Raw genomic sequence first — 26,694 nt, 5'->3', positions numbered from 1 at the left:
ATGGGAAAATAATGGAGTGAGGCCCCTTGGAAGGTGTTTCTGAGGACGTGGGGGAGGACAAGGTGACTGGGAACAGTCAGCATGGACTTACCAAGTGTAAATCATGCCTGAGCAACTTGGTTGTCTTCTTTGATAAAATTACTTGATTAGTGGACAAGGGGAATGTAGTAATTTGCTTTTATAATTAGGGAATAAATCAAATGTTGGAGTTTTAATCATAATTCTGTGTAGCACTCAGGGGGAAATCTATGTGGTATTTCCTTTGGAAAATAAAATACATGGACGTTAGGAGAATCATTAGGGTTCAATATTTGTTTCAGAAATAAACAAAATAAAGATAACACAATTTCTTCCAACATGTATTTTTATTTGTTGAGTGGTTTGGTTTTTTTTTAAATCTGAGAGGGTCAGATTAGAAAAACTGGTGTGATTTGAGTTGAAGCCCACAAAGTCATATAGCTACTGTCACCATGCATTTTGAAGGCCTACTGAACATCTGCAAAGACAGAAGAAAATTCAAGGACATGAAATAGTGAAATGGATGAGTGACTGGTTAGAGAGACCTGGGTTAGAAAAGCCTTTGTCAAAAAACATCCATTTGAGTCAGGGCATAAGAACAAATGCTTAATAAGTCTCTTATCATAACCCTGAAAAACATCTGATTTGTGATTTACTAGGGAGAATATTTATGATGCCACCCTGACCAAGACAGCTTGAAAGCTGTGGGCACAGCAACCCAGTGCTTGACTTACCCTGGGAGCACTAAGCAAAATTTTCAACAACAAATCCATCTAATACACAGGCGTGGTGTGAGAAAACAGTTTGAACAGTGTGTGGGTAAAACAGACTCTAATAAAAATTATCTCTAGTAGCTTCACCATGCTATGTTGTTTCAAGTTTGCTGCAGATTGCACTGCCTGGCAAGTTCCCTGACTAACTAGTTTTCCAGCACTGCAAAATGTGGACTCAGTTTATCTAGTCAATAATTTTGTGGGTTATTTTTCCAAAATGAACAATGCTTACATTCTTTAAGCACAAAATGCAAACTGAATTTTTATACTGAAAGTATAGGGATAGAAAAGCAGACAAATACATTTCTATCTTGGGCCTATCTTCAGTTTCTCTATTTAACAGATGTTTAGTACACCAGCTATTCTATAAATGTTTTAACTCTGTGTGTGCGTTTAGATTTTTTAAGCTTCACAGAAAAACAAACCCTACAAAACCTATCCAGCACCACAACTCATGACAGTAAAAACAGCTGTGCTGAATCAATGACCTCCTCCTGCATCTCTTAGCAATCAGGCTCACAATCCATAACAGTATCCACGTGAGGCAAGGAAGCATAGCGAGAATGAATGGTGAAAGATAATCTTCCAGCAGTGTGAAAACTGGCAAGAGAAGTCTTCAGTTCCAGACCTCTGAACAGAAAGACATTCTAGCTCTTCAAAGCCATCAACTTTTGTGCTGTAATTAGGATGCTTCCATGCATCTGAATTGTGTTTGCAAAGCAGTACTCTGTTATGGCAACACTTCTACAGCCAATTTCAAATTAGGTTAAAAACTATTTAAATTGACTACTGCGCTTCATTGTTCTGTGCATCAGATTTCTCTTTCCATATTTCATACATTATTATATTTATAAACAAAGAGGAGTAAAATTACACAAAAGGAGAGAAAAAAATGTAGCCAGTGACTCTCACTTACCCATCCATGAAAACCTTCTGGGTGAGTTGCAACACTCAACACACGGTAAGAAAGTCTGGCACATGGAATGGGGTGTAATCAAACTCCACTGCTTCCTCCAAGACATCTACTCACTCCTTTCAGCACTGAACATTCAACTGATTTGTTTGTTAAGAGCTGCTTAAGACATCTCTGTATCAGCTTCCAGACCTCTGTAAACTTCATTCTCAAGGAGTGAATATGGCCCTTGCTCCCTAATTGAAAAAATCGAGTTTGATATTTGTTCTGGGGCAGAGAAAATCCATATAATGTAACAGTAACAGGACACAAAGTACTGCTCTAGTATAAAAATCACTCTGTCAGATCAAATTTGTTCCAGACATTTTGATAGAATATCTTTGCACTTGCAAAGCTTTACACCAGAGAGGCTATTGTCTATTCTCGCACAGCCAGCCAAAATCATAAATCCAGCATGAACTCAGCATTGCTTGCTCTGCTAATTCAACAGGAATGTGATCACGTGCCCAAGCTTGGCCTATCTTTTAGGCAATCACATAGTGCACAGATCTGGCACTAAATATCATTTAAGCATGACCAAAGAGGCAGCCACTGTCAGGTGAAAAAACACTATGGGTGAAAAGACTAACAACCATCTGTGTCTGACACTTTTGATAACCAATCTCAAAATTCTCATAGCATGGAAAATTTCATTCTCTGAAAATCATTCAGAATTACTAACTTACATGTGCTTTGTCCTGCAATGCCAGGTATGAGCTATATTAAAACTTGAAAAGGACAGATATGGCAGGTTAGGCAGCCCATTCACTTGCATATTGCTCACTGTGGGGATGATAACAAGGAGAGGGCTCGCTCTTGTCTTCATAATAGTTTATGAAATGGAAATATACTGCTTCTCTGAGGATTTTTACAATCTTTGAAAAATGTAGCAGTATTGCTTCTTCACTGACAGTTTTAGATTCATAAATATTACATAAATTTTAATTCAACACGTACATGAGCAGGTATCTCCCTCCAGTGACTCTATGGAGATAGCAAGAGCAGTGGCAGCTGTATTAACAGTGTATTAAACAAAGGAAAGAAAAAAAGAGAAAGAAAAAAATATACCTCACACTCACAAACCAAGAGGACATCTAGCATAGCCTATTGTTCTTTCCATTGCACTAGACAGTAAATAATCCAGCATCATACCAGCAAAACCAAAAACGAGATCCTGAAAACTAGCAATATCAGCGCAACTACATAACTCTGCTGCACTCTTAAACAATGTCATTAGTAAACAAATAGGTTTTTTCTCTATTCATGCCAACAATACATATGAAAAGGTATCACTGAATAACAGAGGAACCTTATGTGTAAGACATTCTTTTACCTCTCTAAACAGAAGGCGTGCTACCAGATCTCAATGTTGAAAACTTTTTGGGACATAATATCTTCAGGAAAGCCATTCGAAACCTCATATGACAGAGAGGGTAAAGAAATGGGTTCAAAGAGGAATTGATCCACAAAAGCCAAAAGGTTGCTTCATAGAGGGAGTTATGGATGCACTTTCCTTGGCAGGCCCCACGGATAATCATTAATAAAGAGTATGGGGCCCAGCAAATGGCAAACACACAGACAATTATGGCAAGAGACTTCGCTATTTTCTTGTCCCGTTGCAGTTTTGATCCAGACCTTGAACAGAAAGAAGCAGAAAAGTTCCTTTTGAGAGCCGTAGAACTGGTTTCTGTTCGAGATGGACCATTAGCCACCACTGCCGGTCTCCATGACCTGGTTAGTGATGAAACACTGTCCTCTGCTTCTGACGAAGGAGATGACGCCCCTGGCCTCGGCAAGCCACAAAACCTCCAGGACAGGCTGCTGCTCCTCGGAGGCTCACAGTCCTGCACACTGCCACGCCGCTGGCGCCGCTGGATGTTGTGGAAGATGTGCACGTTGAAGTAGGTCACCAAGAGCAGCGGCACAAAGAACTCCAGGGTGGATGCACACAGCAGGAAGTACCAGTTGTTGAAGAACTCGGCGTAGCACTGATCCACCGCTACCACGCTCTGGCCGGCCACTTGCTCCCAAAACAGGATGGCTGGGCAGTACAGGAGGAATGCTAAGACCCAGATGGCCACCATCTTGATGGCAGAGCTGGACATTATTCCCTGCTGAGCTCTGTAAGATACCTGCAAGGGAAAAAGGACATGTCACATATTCAGACAACATTTTGGGGGAAATTATGTCAAAAAACCATACATAATCAAGCCAAATATAATATTTGTATCTCCCCAGACACCTAGAACATCTTCACTATGTAAGGTTCTGAAAAACTGCTAGTCTTGTTCTCCTTACATTGCAGCTCTGTGATTTATTTTAATACTGGACATAGGAGAGGAGCAGAAATTATGATGGCTAAATTATCATTTGGCTTCCAGGTATGAAAGGACATAGCTTGTTTCCACCACACAGTAAAGTAGCAATAAGGAATTGGTAAGAAATAGGTTTATGATTCATCAGCCCAGTTTCAGCAGAGAGTGAAAGCAGCTGTGGGAGTTCCTACATGCCCAGCAAAAGTAGAAGCCTTCTGTACTAGACAGGTTGCCATGTGAGACTGCAAACACCAGACAATATAATTTTTCATACTGTTTCCTCTTGCCATAGCAAAAAATCTATCCCAGACATATACTATAACACGCCCTGCCTCACTGATTCACTCTATTTTAATGTTAGCCTTACCTTTCAAACAGTTCATTCCACTACTGAAAATCTTGATGCTTTTATGTCTACTCAGACAGCAAATTAAGAATTAAAATAAAATCATCCAAGGTCAGGAAATAGAAGAGCTAAGCCCACCCTGTAGTAGCCCAGCCGTACTCTTGGTCCCCTCCGTCTTTCACAGCACAGGAAAGTAAGTTAATGAAAAGCTGGACAATTTTATTTCCTCTATACTGTTGAACATTTGGCATCTCAGGCTTTCCTCAAAACTGCTGCCTTCCTCATCAGCTTCATATACTGTTCATTAGCAGAGAACCTGCATGATACACAAATAGTAACGAATGGCACCTTCACAGCCACACAGCACACAAAGGACATTGTCCCCATTTCCCCAGCAAGTATCAGAGCAGTAGCTCAGGGTTATGCACATTGGTTTGGATTCTCTGTTTTAAGTGTGTGTAGCCTGACAATTCAGACTCCTCTATATCTTAAAGCATCACATTAACTCATTGCACAGCTCCAGGTGTGCAGTAATGAATTTGCCACCCTGTGCAAGATGAGCAGCTCAATTTAGAGGCAGAAAACTGGAAGCTGGGCACAGCTTCACAAATTGTTATGTCTGGAGTGACTAGAACCTGGACACAGGCTAGCTTTGCAGCAGAGGCAGAGGTGGATCCCAAGTCTCTGAGGAAGCATGGTTAACAGCCCTGTTACACATTCCTAGACTCACTCCATCCTAATACCCTAAAGAAGAAAACCAGATTGTGATCATGTACATGAAGACCATCAGCAATGGCACAAGAACATGGGTCTCACCTAGATTACAGAGGCCCTTTTAATTTACATTATTCTTATTCTGAGCTCTGCAGCTTCATTAATGTCTTAAATACAGGGATTCTTATACTTTACTCTTCAGCTTAAAAAAAAACTCAAAAAATCCAAAAACAAAACCAAAAACTAGCAAAAAACAACTGTAAAAACCACACCACTAGGAAAGAAAAGAGAAAGTGACTAGACATTGTATCAGCACCTCTCAAATTAGAATCTCCCAGTCTAATATGAAACATGTAATTCAAGCAAGCAGGCTCATCACCCTGGAGAAGAGAAGGCTTTGGGGTGACTGCCTGACTGCAGCCTTCCAGGACCCGAAGGGCAAGCAGAGATAGGACAAGGGGCAATGGCTTTAAACTGAAAGAGAGTAGGTTTATATCAGATATTAGAAAGAAATTCTTTACTGTGAGGATGGTGAGGCACTGAAACAGAGACGCTGTGGATGCCCCATCCCTGTAAGTGTTCAAGGCCAGGTCGGATGGGGCTCTGAGCAACCTGGTCTAGAGGAAGGTGTCCTTGCCCATGGCAGGGGGTTGGAACCAGACAATCTTTAAGGTCTCTTCCAAACCATTCTCAGATTCTAGGACTGAACACCAAATAGAGCTTAGAAATGATGAATGACAATATTTCTTACTTGATTCCTTGGATATCTTCTGAAACAGAAGAACGACAACACTCAAGAAACATCTCTTACCTCTTCACATATTTTGATTCATTCCTCTTTTTGCTTCAAGAGATCAGTTTCCATGCAACTGCTCATTGTCAGCACATGTCAATCACCCCCTGCAGTAATTCAGATGCTCATCTGATCTTCACTCAGTCCATCTCACTCTCTCATCTTCACTCAGTCCATCTCAGTCTCTCCAAATGCTCTTCTTACTTAATTTATCCAAGCCTAAGCACATCCGTGACTCAACCTAGTTTTCATCACCACCAACTCTTCTAACGGCCAAAGCCCAAGTTCTCCACATGCCTGCTGTCTCTTTCCCACCTGGACCTTCCCATCTCCTGTGTAGAGTAATTAAATAACTTCTAGTGCAGGTGGCATGAGGGTAACATTGAAATCACAGGCAAGGCAATCTCCTAAGTCTTAATGCAACACTGAAGCATCATAATTTCTCTCTTAAAAAATGGTACCAATAACAAAGCACCATTCAAGCTTAAAGTGACAACTGTGAAACATTCTGAGTTTTATAGAAATCCCAACATATATAAAGCAATAAATAGAAATGTTATCCTTACAGCTTTTGTAACTGACAGGAAACGGTCGTAGCTGATAAGGACGATGTTAAACACTGAAGCTGTGCACACAAGATAGTCCATGACCAGCCAGAGCTTGCACAGGCTCCTTCCCAAGTGCCATGTCCCTGTCAGGGCGTAAGGGATGTACAAGGGCATACAGAACACACCTGTGAAAAGAAACCAAATGCACACGTCAGTCAGCACTGCGCTGCATGAGAGCGGAGAAGTATTTCTGCATAAAAGATTGATCAAGACTGGCTGGAATTGACACATAGATGGCTTTGTGTTATCCTGCAACCAAAGAACCTTTACTACAAACTAGGTACTAGTAATGTTCTTATAATTAATACCTCTCTGAAAGGTGTATCATGTTTATTATGTATCATTGTTACCTTTCCAATTAACACCACCTGCTAAAAGAAGGAGCAGTTGACTGCTCTACCTACTTGAAGTAAACACTCTTCTATCTGCTGAAATTAAAACAAACAAAAACATCTTTTCCCCAGTGTAATCCACTGTTTTCTATAACAAATTATCCAATTGCCATGCTTCCATACTCTTAGAAGCATAGGTGTCAGAAAGTGTTCCAAAAGTTAACTTCTCACAGAAATATGAGTTTCAGACTAATTTTAAAAACTATATGATCAAAAGGCCGACAAGAACAGCACAGTTAATTAAATACACTCAGCCTAACCTTTCTCCTCATCTTAAATCTTGATAATAACCACTTTTCAGGGGCAAGCTGAGAGGATATTATCTATGGGAACTCATCAGACTGTGAGAACACGAGTGACCCACTCTCACCCATTGCTGCCTAAATTTAGGCTGCTAAATCCAAATGTTGTGAAAGCACCAATATTACCTCATTTTAATAGATTTGGAGGTGATCACCCCACATAGAATCACACCACAGCCTTGGGATGTTTTTGAGCAAAACATTATAGATTTTAACACTTATATCAGGAAAAAACTTTGGTTTCAACTTTAGATTTACTACCTAATAGTGTGAACTCCTGTAACAGAGTATCTTGAGAGTTTCCATTTCCATAAAAATCCTACGATTCCTGTTGTTCTCCCTGTACTAAGAACCAAGAGATCTCTATTCAAACCCAGCTATAGGTACTGAAGCACAGAGACAAAGCAAAAATTGCAGAATGTCAAAAGCAACTAGATTAGATACTTTAAAAGAATAAGCAAATGATTCTGAAAGCTTTTAGCAATTTAGATCAAGAAGAAAGTAAGGATAATTTAGGCATACCCTGAATCTAAATTATATAGCTACAAAAATACAAATCAGTTTGACTCTAAAGTCAAACTAAGACAAAGGCAAAGCTTTTAACAGAATTTGTAATTAAAAACTAGACATTCAGTTAAACATAATATCACCCAAAAAAATTATGGAAAGTAGGTAATGCCAGGTAAGCTGTACTTCCTTCTTTGGCAGAGAATGTTATTTACTTTGTATTTCTCAGCTAGACGCTGGTGTTTGTTCAGTATGATGCGAGATGGTGAGTCAGATGAGAGAACACCAGTTTGTCCACTGGTTTTATGCTCACTGCTCTGTTTTTTTCCAGTGTACTGTAACTGGAGAGCAGGCAGCAAGAGCTCTGCATCACATCAAGGGAGAGATAGGCTGGAAGAAGACATCAAGCATATGCAGGGAGATATCAAAACATTATACAAGGAGATATGGACATCACAAGGATAGGACTGTTAGAAGTTGTGCCTCTGAAAGAACTTCTGGCACTGGCAAAAAAAATTAAGTTTCTTCTCTCCATTTAGTATACTTCTTAAATGGATACTTAAAAAACATTGTTGTGATATGCAAGTCAGAATACAGATTTGGTTGAATGACCACAACTATTTTAAACCATCCTTCTACACACTCAGTAATTTAACCAAGGCTTTTAGCAAAGACACGCAACACTTCACAGACTATTGCAATACTCCAGTCTCCAACTGAACATCACACTCCTGTTTTAATTGTACTTTTTCTCAGTACAAGTTTCAAAACTGTGTCCCTATGTATAAATATACATGTAGCATCAAATTTTTTAGAAATTGCTTTACTTGTAATTTTTTATTTGCCTACACAAACACATATTCCTAAGGTATTACTCTATATAGACCATATACAGCAAAATGCTTAAAAATAGCATTTGTCTCTATTTAGTCACAAACCTGAGGTGATATCTGTGTTGTGTGATAGCAGATTGAAAGACAAGATATTGACCATGCATGCAAGAGCTGTCAGACAATATAGGCTGTATTTGATTAGACTATCTAAATTTCAGCCAAAACTCTTCACAAACAGCTCCCATTCTTTGTTAGTCCATAAAATTCCCAGACTAGTATTTTATCTTGAAACATTAAACATTACCTGCTTACCTAACAAAGCAACCTTTATTTTCTGACAAATAATAGGCTGCTAAAACACTTCATGCATCTTCCACCATTCCACATCCTTGCCCCGTCTACACAGCTGGGAAATAGTTCTCTCAGAAGAAAACACACGGACAATAAACACCAGTGCTTCTCCTCAGAGTCCTACAACACAATTAGCACATGGCTCCACAGCTCTCACTTACCCACTGCAAAGTCAGAAACAGCAAGATTCAGAAAGAAATAGTTACTCCGATGCCTGAGGTTTCTGTCCATAACAAAAGCAAGGATCACCAGCATGTTTCCAAGGATGGTCAGCAGACACAGCAACACCATGAGGAAAGCCAGCAGCACCAACACACCCAGGGAGAACTCGGAGCTCGGCGACTGCGTGGGCCAAGTCTCGTTACACGTCGCAGCCGCGTGCGGAATTTCGGCGGTGCTGTTGAGCATGGTGGGTATCCAGGTGAGGTCAGTCTGGGAAGGAAGTTGTGTCTGGCAAAGTTATCCAAAAGGTTGAGATTCATAAGGAGTTAAAATAGGATGGGTCAAAAATCCAATAAGCATCCAAAAAAAATTTTCTCGGGAGGGGAAAACATAAAAAGCTTTTGATACTCGATGAATCTAGTTTTCTTAAGATTCTCTTGAAGAATCTTATTAGCAAAGTTCTGGTTAAGAAATACAGAGTTTTTTCAAGCTCGTATTTTGAAATGCAAGTTCTTCTTTAAGCAACATGATCCTTATCTGTGGAGGTCAGGAGGGTTGATTTGAGGTTCCCTCTTGCTTCCCTCCCTCCCTTCCTGATGTGTTTTACTTGCTAGCAAACCATATATGACTATATATGACTTTTCTATATTTTTTTTTTCTTCAACCTGTGTACCTATCCTAACGAGAATTTAAACTACTTTTTAATTCCATCCTTGTTTATCTGACATTGTTACAATTCAGCAAGCTGTTGGTCCCTCTCTATTTATACTTTTTGCTGAGGAAAATCATGGTCGACTTTATTGTTGCTATTCTCCTTTTTGTGCACTCCAGGGCTGAAAACTGATACGGTGTAAATAAGTATACACACAGCTACTTACCAGAGCAGTTAACCTGTAATGGTCCAACCCTAAGATCAGTTCAAAACTCTCACGGAAATCAGTTTCAAAAATCTTAGCAGCAGCTTCAGCAACACATCACCAGATGCTGTTTCCCCAGAACCCAGGAACTAAATACAGACTCCCTGACTGAGAATGAGAGCTTGGCAATTAACTTTAACAGGATGAGGCTTTTCTTTCCACACTGGTGCGAAAAATCGTGCGTCTTTCACAAATGCTTATATTTTGTATGAGTAATGAAGCCACTTGCAGAGAGCTGTGAGTATTCTACAGTTGTAAAAATTCAATCAGTCATTTTAATCATGGGTTCTAAAAACACTTTGGTGTCCAATTTTAAATACTTAAATTTGAAAAACGTTGGCTGTCGTGTCTTCACCTCTGTTGTGGGAACAAATTCATTAGTGTTTGTCAAGTGCTTTTACTGAATGTTTGAATGGCAGTAGTACAAAAATGCAAACCTTTATTATCCATGCAAGTATCTTCACAGCATGTAAGTCCATCACCGGTTTAGCTTTATTTCGTGTCCAGGTACTGCAGAAAACACCATGTGGCACAATTACTAAGTAATACCGGTAGCCATTCTTCTGCTAGCCATACTGAAGCCTCAAAACAAAATTCAGCAGTTTCACTGCTCATGAGAGCCCACTGACCTTGCCACATGGCTTAAATCTTGGAGTTTCCAGGAGTATAGAGCTGCCTAATTGTATTCCCTCTCCCTCCCTCAAAATTTCTTATTGGATCTTAGATCTAATTTGATTTATTGAAATCTTAAATACCCCATTCTTCCAAACCATGCTTGGAAAGCCTGTGTGTTGCAAGGCATCTACACATATGAAGTTAGATAGAAGATCCACTTCATGAGCTTTTAGCAGAATTTTTCTGTGTGTGTGGCTCTGACAAGGATTAAATCAGTCTAGAACAAGTCTAGCTAGAAAAATATTGAAGCAGCCACTAAACTGTAAGAATTCGTGTCTGCTTCCATTTTTTACTGAAATAGACATGCTAAGCAATAAACGCATAGCAAAGATGAACACAGCAAAAGGATCCACAAGTAAATGTCCCATCTTTATCTTCCTTTTTTCCCCCACATTAAACAGTAGAACCAACCCCCTGAATTACCTGCAATATGAAGAAATTACTAACAGTCCAGAATTGGTATGCTGCTGTAAGAAAGACAATTATCTTCACTTTTAAATGTTAAGATTTTAAGAACATGACTTTTCATATTTGAGCATGGAAGATTTCCAGATGCATGCAGGACATTTAGAGGAAATGACTGACAGTGAAATGACCAAGCAGCTCTTCTGAAGATACTCAGCTAATGAAGTACCCCAATCAGAGAGCAGGTATCTTAGTCTGCTCATTTAGGTTTGAGACACAAAGAAAAAAAAAATTCTGATACTACCTTGTAGGAAACTCTAGTGCTGTAATGGCTAATCTGTGTTCAGCTGTACTCCTGATTCATTTTCAGAATAACAAAACAAAACCAGGAAAGTAAAAAGATATTAAAACAGAGTGGCCAAAAAGATAAAAGCCACTATCCACCCTTTCCTGGTAATGTTATGGTTTTTTGTTGACATATTTTTAGGACAGGCAGTTGTACTTTGGGTATAAATTAATTCTGTCATCCTTCTTTTCTTTTTTTCTTTTGCCAGGTAATGAAATTCGTAACTCTTCCACAAGTGAGCAGGATGTCTTAAAAACCTTACAGTATTTGATGGCAAAAATGGTTAAAACTGCTGCTTCAATTAAAAATAAAAATTAAAATATCTTCTGGTACATTATTAAAAATAACGTACCAGAAGAATTTTTAAAGTTAAGAGTTGTTGTCAGACATTTTTGCAATTTCTTTCTCATGTTGTATCTACCACTCAGAATAAAGGAAGTTTAAACTTAGGAAATGGTTGCAAACAAAAATAGGAAGGGACTGTAACTTCTCTAACCAAAAATGTCTACAAGACAGTTAGACAGTACTTCATGCTCTCTCTTGAAAGAAATTGTGTGAAAATAAAAATGCATTTCCATTCTGATGATCTGTTTTCAGACATTTTAAAGGACGGGATTCATCTTGCTTACTGACTTTATGGTCTATTTCACTGGTTCCTTTAATTATGCAACACGAAATTCTCATCTTTTCAACAGGCTTCTGGTGTGCAAACCAGCACAGAACAATCCTCAAAGAACTTCTGTAGTAGTTTCATCACATTATTCTTAGCTCACTGCCCACGTTCAGTCTTCCATATGTCACCAAGCAGCCCCTGTCTAGCACCTGGTCAGGAGCTGCACAGGCAGGATCAGGCACTCCAAACACCACTCTCAGCCCCATGCTTTCCTTTCACAAAAGAGTATCTCAAACTCTGTAAGTGACCTGGTGTATGAATGACTCTAGCCCCACTCTCAGTACAACAAACTACAGAATTCAATTACTAATACAAGACATGTAGTTGACTCCAGGAATGGAGAAGAAGAGAAATCAATAAGTCAGCTGTTGTTTGGTGGGAAGGGGTGGGATGGAGCAATGGCTCCAGATGCTGCAGGACATTTCTGTTTCTTACACATGTCCTCATAACAAGGAGCTCACATGTGTAAGAAACAGAAAACAGAAAATTTGTGTCTAAGCTCTACTTCAGAACAGCAGAAGAAATCACAAAACAAGGAGAAAATATATCTATGGCTTTACTGAATTCTCTTCTGAATACAACATGTCCATAAAAGATAAAGCAATAAAGTCCAGGGTTTTTTTGTATAAATATGTGCAAAATAGTATTTTAAAGTTTTCTAAAAATAAATTAGTGTTCTGTTTTCTTTTTGTTGTCCTTCTTTATCTTTTTGCTCTTTCCAGCTTGTCTAGATGATTCTTCCTGAAATGAAAAAGATGCATTGCAAAATTTAAAAAATATTCTTGTAAACCACAAGATTCTCCCAAGGTTACCCATGAGAATTATTTTTAATATGAACAGCATTCACAGTTCACAGAGATTTATGAAAATTTGGACATATTTATCCATTCACACAGGTTGTATTACTTTTCTTCTGGCTTCATCTAACAGAGGAAAGTCACACAAGTTCACATGCAAATGCCTCCGTTCTGGAGGGATCAAACATACCGTTGATGGCACATAGTCGTACTCTACAAGTACATTTCTTGCACAATTGTTTATATGCTTGAAACGATCTGGTCCCAAGAGAATACCTCCATACCAGCGGGACACCACAACCAACACATTGTGGACGTTCAAAATCTGTGAATAATAGAAAGCAACACAAGTTGTTATCTTTTAATCGAACCTGGTTTACTGCTGACACCAATTTGAAAAATAAAAAAGGTCTACTATCTTTTATTTTAAAAAATTACTGAGTTACCTTTCTTATTCTTTGGTATGATCAATTATTACTCTGTCACTACGCTGATTGTCTGTTCACATTTTTGGGAGTGCTGGTGGGTGAGGCTAATATCAGCCAGGCCACAGGCATTACATACATGGATATATAAAATGCCATAAGCTAGTACTGTTAATATATGCATGTTAACAATCATTAATCATCTCTGTTAAGGAGAAAAAAAAAGAGATATCTGACTAATGTGCATAGTACTGTTAGAAGAGTCAATCATTGTTTGTGAAAAAATAAATATTCTTAGAATTTTAAAATGAAAAGGACTAGGGCCATGTGCTGCGACAGGAATTTTCTACTCTACATTTATGTATTGGCCATAAAGTCTATGTATAACAACTGCTGACAGCAAACAGGATGGTACTAATCTAAAATACAGTGTTTTGTTACCAGAAAGTGCTATTTTGAAATGCTGGTCTTATCTGAAACAAGATTAATTTCTATTAAAAAAAAAAAAACCAAAAAAACAAAAACAAAACAAACCAAAAATCCCCCAAAGCCACAACAAAAAACCCTATAAATTCAGCAACAATAAATGTTTTAAATTACCTAATTGTCATATCCATACATCATAAGAGCTAAAAAAAAAAAAAAAAAAAACAAAACAAACCAAAAAACCCCCAAAGCCACAACAAAAAACCCTATAAATTCAGCAACAATAAATGTTTTAAATTACCTAATTTTCATATCCATACATCATAAGAGCTAAAAAAAAAAAAAAAAAAAACAAACTACAAGATCCATGAACATCCAGAAATCAGCCCATAAACTACTTTAATCTTTTCCTATGGTTGAAAATTGAACTTTTCTTATCCTTCTCTTAGTATTCTTCCAGAATGGAAATATTCCCAGTAACTAGGATTACAGATGGAGAATGACGATCCCTATGATTTACACACATTCACATTTGAAAGTGACATTCATGTCATGTTCTGAACTGGATTTTTATGGAATATTAAGTGCCTAGACAATTTTCAAAAGTGTGTACTAACATGCTGAGAAAAAGCTGATAATTTCAGAACAAACTGAAGTACAGTAACAGCCAAATTGTATCTTTATATTATTTTCGTAACAATAATGTCTTCACACTTAGCACATATACTTGCATATATTACATAGCCTAAGTTTGTTTATTTATTTAACCTTCCCAAGTCTGGTTTGAGTTATTTTAGAATTCTGAAAAAGTTCGAAATTAAAAATGTCAAAATGTTTCCATCTACTATATTTTTTTCAGAAAAAAAAAAAAAACACAAAAAAAAAAACAAACAAAAAAACCCAAACAAACAAAAACAAAAACAAAAACAAAAAAAAAAAAAAAAAAAACCCAAACAAAAAAAACCAAAAACAAAAACAAAAAAAAAAAACCATGGGTGGGGGAAGAAAAGTTTCCAGGAATAAGAGTGCAACATATTAAGCAAAAGAATATTCAAGCAAGAAAAGGACAGGACAATAAACTCCTGCTGTGAAGGGAACATCAATCTAAAATAAAAATAAATATTTTGTCTGCTCACACAGCTAAGTGACTTGAGGCACAGCATTAAGATGCACACAGATGTCTCCTGCAGTTGTGCTACTTTAACTACAGTTTTACTAGGGCTTGCATCATGAATCAAAATTTATCAATCTCAGCTCACTCACATTTAGTAGCACCTTTGCTACTTATTTCAATACTTGAAGACTAAAATATATGTGAGTATGAGTGCTATGGACCCAGAACAGGAAACAGCACAACAAAACAGACTAAATTATCAAAACAACTTAGCTCCTTCAGCCCTTTTGTATTTGAAGTTCTACTCTGCAAGTTCATATATTGGTGTGTTTTTATTACGCCTACTCAAGGGAACCACATGACAGGTTGTGCACAGGTCAGCTGTTTTATTGTGACAGTCAGCTTCTCCCAGTATTTATCTTCTGTGTACCTTACACCACACAGGAAGCACAGCATTTAAAACTTAGTTATCTTTCAACCCATTCAAACTATTACTGCCACCTATGAAACATCACTTGTTTCTATGGTCTGAGACTTGAAAGTTTGTGTTTCTCCTTTCACTTTGAGAAAGCAATCATCTGGCTGGCTGCTAGCAGAGCAAAAATCAAAATAATCTCCTACAAGCTCATTTACATCATAGTGATTTTTAAAATCAATATAAATTCAAGACTTCCAAAAGCCAAAGATTAATTTCTACAACCTGCATAAGATGGAGAAGACGTCCACCTGCTGCTGTCTCTCCATCATCTTCACAATCCTGTAGGAACGTCTGCTTATCTTCACAGTATATTCTACAAGAGAAAAAAAAAAACATAAAATAGATTTTAAAATGTTAATCAACAAATATTTTTACACTATTAATAAAGTCTCGTATCTTTCATACATGTGTGCATCAACTCTAACTCTCAATTACACATATTTACATGAAAACAGGATGAGGCACAGGGTAAACCACAAACGTTTATCTATACAGTACAAGTTTTGAGAAGCTTTTACACAGACTTTAGCTACTTCAGGTAAACTCCAGCCATTACCAGTTTAAAGTCCCTAAACAGAAAAATACCCAGGTTTTTAGCCTAATAATTGCATCTAGCTGAAACCAACTCTACCAGGTACAGATTCAAATAACGGTATAAACCTAGAAGAACTTGGACAAAAATATAATTAGTAATTAATTATGTCTGTATTTCAGCAGCAACATGAAACTATTACTGAAATTTGCCCTTGGATTCTCCATGTCATCTCCTTCTTCAGGGGGCACTGCAGTAAAATTTTGGGTGTATTTTTTCATAAAAAACACAGCTGCTTAGGCCTAATTTTCTACAAGTCATGCTCAGAGGTCTACTGACCAATAATTTGGTTTGTTACCAACGTATTTCCCAACTTCTGAACTTAGTTACAGATGACATAATGAGAAAGAGGCTCCTAGTACTAGATGAAAAAGAGGAAGCAGTATGTGCCAGTTCCTTTTTTTTTTTTTTTTCATTGGGATAATCTGAGTGAAGGAAGCCTGATCATCATCTGTGAGAACAGAAATGCCCTCTTTACAGAAACTTTTTATTTAGGTAGAATCTTGTACTTTTTGTTAAAATAAGCTTTCACTTGCTTTCATTTCATGTTTCATTAGGATCACATCAGGATGGGCATGAATGGATAAGCACCTGTGCATGCTTTTTTAGATGACTGGTTCCTACAGTTCCTCCCTTTTTTTGTCACTTACATTCCTCAGAAAACCTACACTGCTGTCTGGACTGAGACCAATTCATTTCACATAATCTATGTTCACAAAAGTTGCCAGGGGCAAGTGACTGCCAAACTCATTTTTACCTGTTTCTCATAATCCCTGAAGTTTCTCGTATTTCAGCTGAAACTTCATATGCCAGATGTCTGCATCAGGCTTTCTGATTCGACTCTTATTTCAACTGAACATTTTCAGCTATTTCTAAATACAAGGTTGGGGGGAAAAAGAAGTTACTTCACCCAAATAAAAACACATTCAGGATGATGTAGCATTTCCATGCTCAGACATACTACAAAAGTATACCAACACATGGTCAAATCCACTTTTTTTCCTATTCTTAATGCTGCTTCACTGTCTTATTTCCTACTGTATGTTCTATGTTCTTGACCTCAAATTCTAAATAACACCTGCAACACCAGCCATACAAATAAGAAACCTACTCCCTAAAGCAAGGAATTTCTTTTAATAGCAAGAAATTTAATAGGAAGGAACTTCTTTCTCATGTCCTGCACTCATTTGTGAAAGAACACTAAAAAGATAAATAAAAATCATTATTTGTATCTCACCTGTAAGCATATATGTTGTGGGTAGCACTTGCAATTTTCTTGTTCTCATATAATTTTTCAAGAACTCTTTTAACCTACAAAAAACAACAGAAAAAACCTTGTTTTATAACAGGGGTTTCATACATCCCTCTCAATATTACTACTAAACAAATCTCCCTAATACTACAATGAAACAATTTTATGCTTTGACATAAAATGTTTGGTGTGATGACTCAAGAAGCAGCTTCTCAGTATTGTTTTAAACTGTTTTCCTGGGATACTGAAAACAGCTTGTCCCTTGAATTTCTACATTGTGTACATTCATATTATTGCTCAAGATGTAGAAGTGTCAAATTGTTTTATTAAACAAGAGACAGTAAGATCTAGAAAATATCTTTAGTCAGTATTAAGTATCAATTGCACCTGCTTATTTTTTTAACAATAAAGTTAAGCTGGAATAGAACACAATATACATATTCCCACTACACACTGCTTTTACTTATTTCACAAAAATATGATGTTTAGAAAGCCCTACTACAGTTCAAGTTCTTCCTTTTCCCTCAAACATGCTTTTTTTTTTCAGTTTCCACTTCAAAGAAAGAAAAGTAAAAACAAAAACATCCCATTAGGGGTCTGAAAGTGTCAGTATTTCCCAGAAAACAGATATTCCCATCATGTGGATGATCTCTTTGCTGTTAAGAAGTATTAAATTGAAAACATTTACCAATAGCAGTTTGTCATATGTTTCTAAGTAAACAAGCTGGCAATTGTTCAATGCTTTCCAATGGTCTAGCAAAAAGAAGAGCTTTTGATTAAGACATCATTTTAGTGCATAATACAAAACATTACTGAAGTTGAGAAAGCTTGGGAAAACATGCCTGGCAAGTAAATTGTCTTCCACACAAAAACAAATGTCTCAGAAGAGTAATCAACAGACATATTTAATATCTGCCCTAGCTATACTGTGCTATTTCCAATTCTTCTTGAAGAAATTCAACTGACAAAAATCACCTCAAATAAAAGATATCTCAATTTTAAAAAGTCCTGTTATTAGCAGAGAATATTGCTTCAAACATCTATCTTCTCCTTACTTTGAACACTGAAGGAAGACAATTCTTATTACTTAATAGACTTTCATAAATATGGACTGTATGTTAAAACAGTAAGTTTCAATACAGAGACTTAAAGGACAGTTCATATGAAATGACCATCACCTTTGACATTACTTATTTCCCAGCTACCTGGTTCCTGAAAACATAAAGATTAATTTTTGCGCTACAGATGTATCTTCTTCAAGTGATATATATTTTTAAGACATATATATAATAAATGAACTCTGTTACTTTAGAAAGGGAAGAAATGGAAATCATTGGCTTAATGCATCTTTTTCATTTTAAAATACTCTCACCCTTTTATCATGATTTGTGAGTAAGATTGTTCCTACACACACAAAACTCCACATGAATGTACAGTGTATGTTAACTTGGAAGGTCAAAATGCTCCAGAAGGGATGCTGGGATTTAGAGACCAATTCTTATGTCCATATTAGGCAAATAATTGAGGGGGAAGAAAAAACAAAACAAAACACAGATGGCTTCAAACATTACAGGTTTTGTATAGAGAAATCAGCCTAAAAACACTGTCAACCTGGCAGTGTTTTTTCATAGCCACTGAGTATGTAGTTGACCTAGCTTACATGGAACTTCAAGCAGTTGACAATGTCCCTTACCAAAAATTCTTTAATAAAACCTTAAAATTGCATTACAAGAAAGAGAAAAATCCTTTCAAGGTTTAACTCAGAGTTAATAAAAGAAAAGAACAGTAGTTTCCCCTCTAAAAAGGGATGATCAAAGGAGGCTGATGGTAACAGATGGAAAGTGATGTACAAGAGAAGGAAGCTCCAAACCCCTCTCAATTAGGTCATAATAAAGATTTACTTGTGCATGATCCAAGTGAGTTTTTCAACAGAATTCCTTTCTGAAGGAGGAAGAACATATATAAACACAATTTATGTGTTAGCTTTTCCAGCCAACACACGACAGACTCGGTAACTTCCGAACATCTTATGATAAACGTGCCAACATCCAGAAGTCACATTTCAGGGTTCTTACTCTCTTCCACCTAATGCACATAGTGGTAAAGAATAGCAGGAAGAAGAGCTGCTACTTCACTATTCAGCTGACAGTGAAAGCGAGAAACCAATGACTAGTCAGACAGTACTAGCACAGAAAGATGCACAGACAGACCAACATATCTGGCAAATCCCAAATATTCCAGTAATACTTTGTCAAGCTCAAAGCAAAAGCACAGGCAAAAAGAGAAGAACTGATCTCTACTAACTTGTCTGGTTGTCACCACTGGAGCCAAATGTGCCTGGAAAGTGCTCCTTCGATCTGTGATTGGGTTTCCATGATGTATGGGGGGCAGTTCTTCATCTATGGGTCACAAACAAGGGAGTGTTTCTTTTCTTTTAAGAGGACAGAAACAATGCATGGGGCTACAAAAGTAAAGAATGTCTCAACTTTAAGAAAAGGCACTTATTAAAGTGAAGTACAGAAAACAATGTACAAACCCATCAAAAATATATTGCATCTTTTAATGACTGTTATTAAATGTTATTGTAATTCACTAATTTTATTCTAAAGTAAGTCACTTATTCTATTGTAAGTCACTAATTTTATTCTAAAGCTGAGTAGAAAACCAGAATCTTCAGGTCTCATTTAAATTACTTCAACAGAATTAACAAGTGCATATTTTTTACCTTCCTGACTTTCAGATGTCGTATAACTTAACATTTTAGTTTGATCTTCCTGAGTGGGCTGATAGTCTAGGAGAAAATCATCTCCATCATCTTCATCAACTTCTTCAGTGGTTTTCTTAATATCTGGTTCTATTAAGATACAAGTAGTAGAATTTATTACACATTTTTTGCAAGACAAGCAAAACAGAATTTCAAACTCTTTTTTCTCAGAAGTCTCTGTCTTCTCAGTTCAAAACAGTTTGACATTAAAAACTATTAAATGCAGAATAGTAACATTAATTACAACAAAACTCTAAAGTACTCAGCCCAGTATTAAGTTAAAAATTCCTGAGAATTAAAAATAAAATACTCATACTATGGGATCCTTCCACAAGACCTTCTGTTTCAATACTAAGTAACAGTATTTCTAAGAAAAAAAATAACAATGTTTACTATTTCCATTAAACATTCAAAATGCTAAGTTTTATCTGAATTTAGGGATCAAATTAAGTTGATGGTTCACAAAAACTCCAGGCATTTACTGGTCATTTGGGGGAAAATGTAGAGCTGTTGCTCAGTGCCACTTCATGAGGGTATAAAATTATTACCAAAAAAATTATTAGATTTGAAACTTCTCTCTCAACATGCTTCAAGCACTCCGGGATTCCAAAAATCCAAAAATTTTCTTCATGCATAGAATGTCCAAAAAATAATAGTCAATAACAAAGGAGGAAATATACAGGGTTCTGACATCTGGATTTAGAGCCAAATTAATATATCACAGTTGCATTCCTATTTAGAGGGCTATGATGTGCTTATGGCGCAGGTTTCATAATGTATATATTTTCCATAAAAAAAACCAGAGGGGTGATAAAGCATGTTCAAAAATGGAAGCCGTAAGGTTGTGGCCAAAATACCCAAACTTCCAATATTGTCAGTAAAATTTTCACTTCTCACTGTCCACTCTTTTAGCCACATCAGTGAAGAATGACTTCTCCAATGTCTGATGTAGCAACAAAATGCACAGTTTATTGAAAGAGTAACACTAGACCTCACCATGAAACCACACTGAAAATGAACTTTTTTTTCTTCAGAATTTTATTTCTCACAGGACAAAGGTAACATCCTGACAGAGAAAAGTAATTCTGTTTCCTTTTGCCACTGTGCATGCACATGTCACTCACACATTTCACAGCAGTTTAGCATTTTGATGCACAAAACCCCCCAACAGTTTTTGAAACAACAACGGTGAATTTACACAAATTCTGTAAGAATAACAGCAGAAGAATCACTGCAGCTCTACTGATTATGTACTTCTCATCCCAATACAGTAAAATCAATGGAAGGACAGAAAAGTAAAATGATGGAATACTTGGTCATTTGTCTGCATAGTCCACTGAAGTTATCTTCTCTTGAATCCCAATCCTCCAACAGTGCACTCAACACCAGAAATTAATTACTGGTATGAATGCTTTGCAGAATGGAGGGCAAGACATAATGTACCTGTGGGCTGCACTGTCCTCTCAAGCAAATTTCATTCCTGAGAGAACTGCAGACCTTGTTCCAGTTCAGAGGCCCACCCCCACCTTCTTTTCCCTGCTGCTTTTTAAAAAGGGACACCGCCACTGTAAAACAGTAAGCCCTGACACAGAGACTGTTCTCTGATATTTAGATCCAATTCAAAAGTGGGCCTAAACTAACTTGTACTGAAAACTTACTTTGCAGTGGAAGAAGCAGGGAAATAAAAACCCCATGTATTTTCTGGAGTACCTGGATCTGAAGACTGTGCCTTTTCCACCAGAACTTCTCGTATCTTCTCCACCCACAAATACAGTATACTTTCACCAAGGTTCTGTCTGCAAGTAAAAAGTCATGGCAAATGAAGAATCAATTTTGCTAATTTCACTTGGAAAGTACATAAAATAACACACATTTTAGACACAGAAATTGAACATAAGCTAGGTTCTGTCTGCAAGTAAAAAGTCATGGCAAATGAAGAATCACTTTTGCTAATTTCACTTGGAAAGTACACAAAATAACACACAGATTTCAGACACAGAAATTGAACATAAGCTAATGAGATAAAGAGCTCAGGCAGGCTTGTGTCAAGTGCTGTCTCAGTAGCTCACTGGGCGAAAAACTCATCAGTGGACTGTGACAGCAGGTCAGTGGAGCATTGGAATGAAACACTACAGTCTGGGTATTAGGCAGTGCTATAGGACAGGGAGATAAAGATTTAGGCCTAGGAGGCTTCACTCGGGGGCACAGGTGTGTATTGAGGTACTGAGGGAGAATGTGATGAATACACGCATGTTAGGATTTAATAAATGCTTCCTTTATGTGCAGCACAACCCAAACAACTCAAAATACATTTCAAATGGTTAAAATGGTTATGAACTATGCATGTTTGTCTAAGAAACAAAACTAAAGATTTAGGGCCATAGATATCTCATGGTTTCTCACTAATTTTACTCTTACTGCCACCATCTGGGCACCAGCTAAGTAACAAAATCATGTATTTAAACTCTGCTTAATGTATACAGCACTACTGCTGGAAACAATCAAATTCAAATAAGCATACTTATTTTAAGAAAAAATATTCAAGCAAAAATAACGATTTTATGAACTTATAGCTCTCACTTTGAACTCCAGACAGACCCCAGAACAATTCAACACTCTAATTTCACAAGCTTATTGTATAGAAGCACTGCTTTAACATCTGAAGACATTTTTTTAGTGATGGAGAGAGACTAGAAGAAGAATAAAATTTCCCTGTTTTACAAAACTAAACAGCAATTTGTCCAACTATCACCCAATTACAGTTTCTGAATAGTTGTAAATTACTTTGTGTCTCCCAAAACAGACTTGTGATCTATAAATATCTATTTTTTCCATAGCAATTGACAGTGTAGTTCATGTTGGTTTGGACTGCAGAACTACACAACTTAGATCCCTAGGGACTAGAAACCTGGTCAAACACAATGTAAACTAATGCAGAATATCTCTGTTCGTCTGACAATCATTTAGACATTGAATAGATAAAAGGTTTTCACAAATACTGTGCACACCAGTGATCAGTCCAGGTTTTTAAACTGTTTAAAATGATCTAAAGTACATATATGGCCTAAAGTACAAACAATTTCACTTCCTGCTGAACAAACAGAAGTGAGAGCAGACCAGCGAGGACTCTGACCAGCAGCTGATATAGAGAGAAGGGAGCTGAACCAGCACAATTTGACAGCCTACAGGACTGCACGGGGCAGGGGAGCAAAAAAGGAACCAGCAGCTCTACCTGTGGTAGAGACTCCACCAAATCCTTTGAATCTGGTCAGAATTAAGGACAACCTCTGCCCTTTTTGATCCACTGAACAATTGTGGTGAATATGATCACACAGAACTTTTCATTTAAAATCCTTGCATATTTTTAACACTTCAAATTAAATTTTACTTCTTAAATGATCTGTTGCTCAATTAGCTAAGAAACCCAGTTAATAAAAGTAAAAAACCCTTATGCAAACTAAGTGGTCTCTTCCTTATGGCATTAAAAAAAACATTTCTTATGCAAGATGCTCAGATTTCACTGTCCGGGGCATGACTGTGCTTCGTTACATTTTAATTTCTTTTATTTTATATAATCTCTGGGATCAAAAGAAATTAATTAACCATATAAAATTACTACATTTTCTACCCCACTTTCACAGCAATTCAAAATCATGTAACTTGAGTATTTCTAAACTTAGCCATTTATTCGCATGCATCCATTATGCCCTGTATTAGTTAGCTGTACTCTGTGATAATAAACAGTCCACAATGTTCCAGATTCCAGTTAAAAGAATCTCCACGTCTTTATTTTAAAACTTATGTATCCCTTAGCTTTTAAGAAAAACTGGTATGCCACTTATGCTCTTATGACAACCAAATGTTTTCACATCCTGTGTTTTAACATTCAAGTGAAGAACAGATAGAAACTGAAAATACATTGTCTCCTTTTACTATATTCCACAGTCTCAAACTTACACATATATTTCTTCCAAGCTATTTGCTAGTTCTGTATAATCTTGTCCTCGAAGCCAAGGGGCACTAGAATGAAAAGAAATGCAATTAAAATTGTGCTACATGCTGCTTCCAATATTCCCAAATAAATGTGATGAACACCTTGAAAATAAAATTTTGCCAACCATCAAGATTCCAGCTGCAAACATCTTGGAAAAAGCAGGATAAATAATAGAATATCCTTGCTGGAAACATCCCCAATCACTGGTATACTTCAATTCAATGAGTATTTTAACTAAACTTCCACTTACAGGTAAACAATTAACAGCAGCAATTCATCAAACACAAATGTTTGCAAGAAAACATCACCTACTTTAGTTGATAAATAGGTGGCTCTGCAGTTGGATATCCTGGTGGCAAAATCACCTGAAAGAAATTCAGGATATGTATTCATTGGACTACCCTCACCTAGATGAGTTTTACTGAAGGACTCTGATGTCAGGCACCAGGACTACAATTAGTGTTACAAATGAAGAAAGCAGTTGGGTATGTTGCTATAGAATTGCAAGAAATGCTGAATATCTGCATTTAAAACTCCAATAATGGTAATGCATACAATTATGTTTTATGGGGCAATTTATAAGGATGCAAAATAAAGTACAGAAAAAAACTGAAAGAAGCTGCACACGTGGTTACTGGACTTAAAAAAGTGGTACCACATTTCCCTAAGTAGACACTTCCATATTTCTTACACCAAGTAAACTTACTGCTTTCAGCTCTGAAAACATAAAAGTAAGGAGTTGAATCAATTAAGTTGATCCAAATTTGCTTTTGTCTCAACCCTTTCCAGAAAGCAAATCTAGATGCAACTGCAGTAGATTCACTGAGGCACAAAGTCCTCAGTGTAAAAGTATTTCAGAAATTAGTCTTTGGTGAAATACACTTAAATGCTTTGGTTAGGTGTGGAATCAGGATATAAAATTACTGAATATATCACAAGCAAACCAATGCATTACAGGAAGAATCACTGAAAAGTCTTATCACAGACTCCAAAAGCTTCTTAATTATCTGAGGAGATAATAAACCATATTTAAAAGGTTTCACCTGCATCAGTCTAACTGCAAAATTCATGCTAAACTTTTTACCACCACTATACCTGCAAACAGAGGGTCCATTTTGGTTGATCCAGACAGTCACTAATTTTAATGCAATAGATTTTTTCATCTTCATCAACAACACACCAATCATCACCATAGATCGATGAAAGGGCTTCAATTTCATCAATCTAAAAAAAAGAAAAAAAGCAAAAGTAAATGCCCCCCCATAAAACCCACACAACTTTTTGTGTCAATGATATTATTTTCATCTTTTTAAAGTCGTCTTCTACAACTCATTGACAGATGTGACAAGATTCACTGCACTAGAAGGCTATTGGGGATCCAATCCTGATTCACAGGAGTTCAGGCGCGCCAGGGGAGATTTAAGTTGGACATTAGGAAGAACTTCTTCACAGAAGGGGTGATTAGACATTAGAGTGGGCTGCCCAGGGAGGTGGCGGAGTCACTGTGCCCGGAGGTGTTTAAGGAAAGACTGGATGTGGCACTCAGTGCCCCAGTCTAGTTGGCTCGGTGGTGTTTGGTCACAGGTTGGAGTCGATGATCTCAGAAGTATTTTCCAACCTAACTGACCCTGTGATTTTGTAAGTAACCTTTGCTCAGTTCTCACATACACACAACAGCTTTTTAATTTCTCTAGATAATCCTGTCATCTCAGTAGTGACAAGGCGAGCACAGTGACAGGAAGGAGATGCCAACACGCTCCCTGCAGCTCCCAATCGGGTGCTGCACCCGGCTGGCTGGGTCGGACCCCGGCAGGGGTAAGACCCCGAGGGTTTGGCACCAAGCTCGTCCTGAGAAGGAGCGGATACTCAGCAAATTCCCATAAAGAATAACCGGGGAAGTGTCTTCCACCTAGAAATGAAACACGGGAAGCGCGGCGGTGCAGGCGCGCCACGGCGGGCACGGCGCCGCTCCGGGGCCGGGGCTCACCAGGAGCGCCCTGAAGTCACCGCTTTCCCCGCGGGCCCCTCCGCCGCTCACCTGCTGCTGGGCCCTTTCCGTGTCACCCGCCGCCATCGGACCCGAGGGGAGGAGGAGGAGGAAGGGAAGGAGCAGGAGGAAGGGAAAGAGAAGCAGGGAAAAGCCGAGGGGCAGCCCGGCGCTGTGCGCAGCCGTGGCGGTGACGCTGCGGGCCCTTCCTTCCGCCGTGAGGACAGAGGGAGCGCTCCTGCCTCGCACTGCCGCACAACCTGTGTCCGTCTCGGGTGCTTTTCCCGTATTCCCTGCATCCTGGTTGTAAACAAAAGTGTGTAAGCAGTTCTGTTTCACTGAGGATTTTACTGATGCGGCCGTTTTCACCTTGCGTTTATGGCGCTCTGGATGCAACGATTGACATAACTACAAAACTTCCTTTAAAAAATATTTAAAAGAGTAACAGGTGTTTCAGGAAGTTTTCAATACAGTTCTAGAAATCCATTTCTTCTATTTAACCTCGGGAAGTTTAAGGCATCTCTTTTAGAGACGGCACTGATCAGTAAAGGTCTCCTTTCATGCAAAGCATGGGTTTCACCGTTTTCGCAGTTTTTGTAATTTAAGGGTTTTTTCCGGTGTGATTTTATACTGACAGAGTTGGGAAGAATTCAAGGTAAACGTTGCTTTGCCTTTCTCGAAAGCATACAGAATTTGTACCCATTCTGGAGAACAGGATTAGGGTTCAGAATAATTGTGACAATCAGGCGAAACAGACAAAACAAAAACTAAAACAAAATAACA

The 26,694-nt window shown here is 37.7% G+C and overlaps 2 protein-coding genes across 2 annotated transcripts; both read right to left on the bottom strand.

Annotated features, from left to right (window-relative positions):
• Positions 1-3,080: 3,080 nt before the first annotated feature.
• Positions 3,081-9,345, bottom strand: LOC121333180 (histamine H3 receptor-like). Its single transcript, XM_041399302.1, has 3 exons — positions 9,066-9,345; positions 6,478-6,644; positions 3,081-3,875 (listed from the first exon to the last, which is right to left on the bottom strand). Exons 1-3 carry the CDS (start codon positions 9,310-9,312, stop codon positions 3,081-3,083), a joined length of 1,209 nt encoding a protein of 402 aa, XP_041255236.1. The 5' UTR covers positions 9,313-9,345.
• Positions 9,346-12,622: 3,277 nt separating this feature from the next.
• IMPACT (impact RWD domain protein) lies at positions 12,623-26,064 on the bottom strand. Its single transcript, XM_041399345.1, has 11 exons — positions 25,963-26,064; positions 25,020-25,148; positions 24,237-24,289; positions 23,888-23,950; positions 21,641-21,726; positions 19,892-20,020; positions 19,471-19,565; positions 17,152-17,225; positions 15,545-15,635; positions 13,070-13,204; positions 12,623-12,823 (listed from the first exon to the last, which is right to left on the bottom strand). Exons 1-11 carry the CDS (start codon positions 25,996-25,998, stop codon positions 12,752-12,754), a joined length of 963 nt encoding a protein of 320 aa, XP_041255279.1. The 5' UTR covers positions 25,999-26,064; the 3' UTR covers positions 12,623-12,751.
• Positions 26,065-26,694: the final 630 nt, after the last annotated feature.

Source organism: Onychostruthus taczanowskii, unplaced genomic scaffold (genome assembly GCF_017590055.1).
Source record: "Onychostruthus taczanowskii isolate IOZ18803 unplaced genomic scaffold, ASM1759005v1 scaffold16, whole genome shotgun sequence".
Classification (NCBI taxonomy): Eukaryota; Metazoa; Chordata; class Aves; order Passeriformes; family Passeridae; genus Onychostruthus; species Onychostruthus taczanowskii.
The sequence above is the reverse complement of the archived record's forward strand: the minus strand, read 5'-3'. Positions and strand labels throughout refer to the sequence as shown.

Coding starts and splice junctions, on each gene's coding strand:
- LOC121333180 (XM_041399302.1), bottom strand. CDS start 9,312: ATGCTCAACAGCACCGCCGAAATTCCGCACGCGGCTGCGACGTGTAAC. Junction 6,645..9,065: donor TGTTTCTGACTTTGCAGTGG/GTAAGTGAGAGC, acceptor TTCTTTTCACAG/GTGTGTTCTGTATGCCCTTG. Junction 3,876..6,477: donor TCCTGTCAGTTACAAAAGCT/GTAAGGATAACA, acceptor TTTCCCTTGCAG/GTATCTTACAGAGCTCAGCA.
- IMPACT (XM_041399345.1), bottom strand. CDS start 25,998: ATGGCGGCGGGTGACACGGAAAGGGCCCAGCAGCAG. Junction 20,021..21,640: donor GGCACAGTCTTCAGATCCAG/GTACTCCAGAAA, acceptor GTATCTTAATAG/AACCAGATATTAAGAAAACC. Junction 13,205..15,544: donor GTCTTCTCCATCTTATGCAG/GTTGTAGAAATT, acceptor TATTATTCACAG/ATTTTGAACGTCCACAATGT.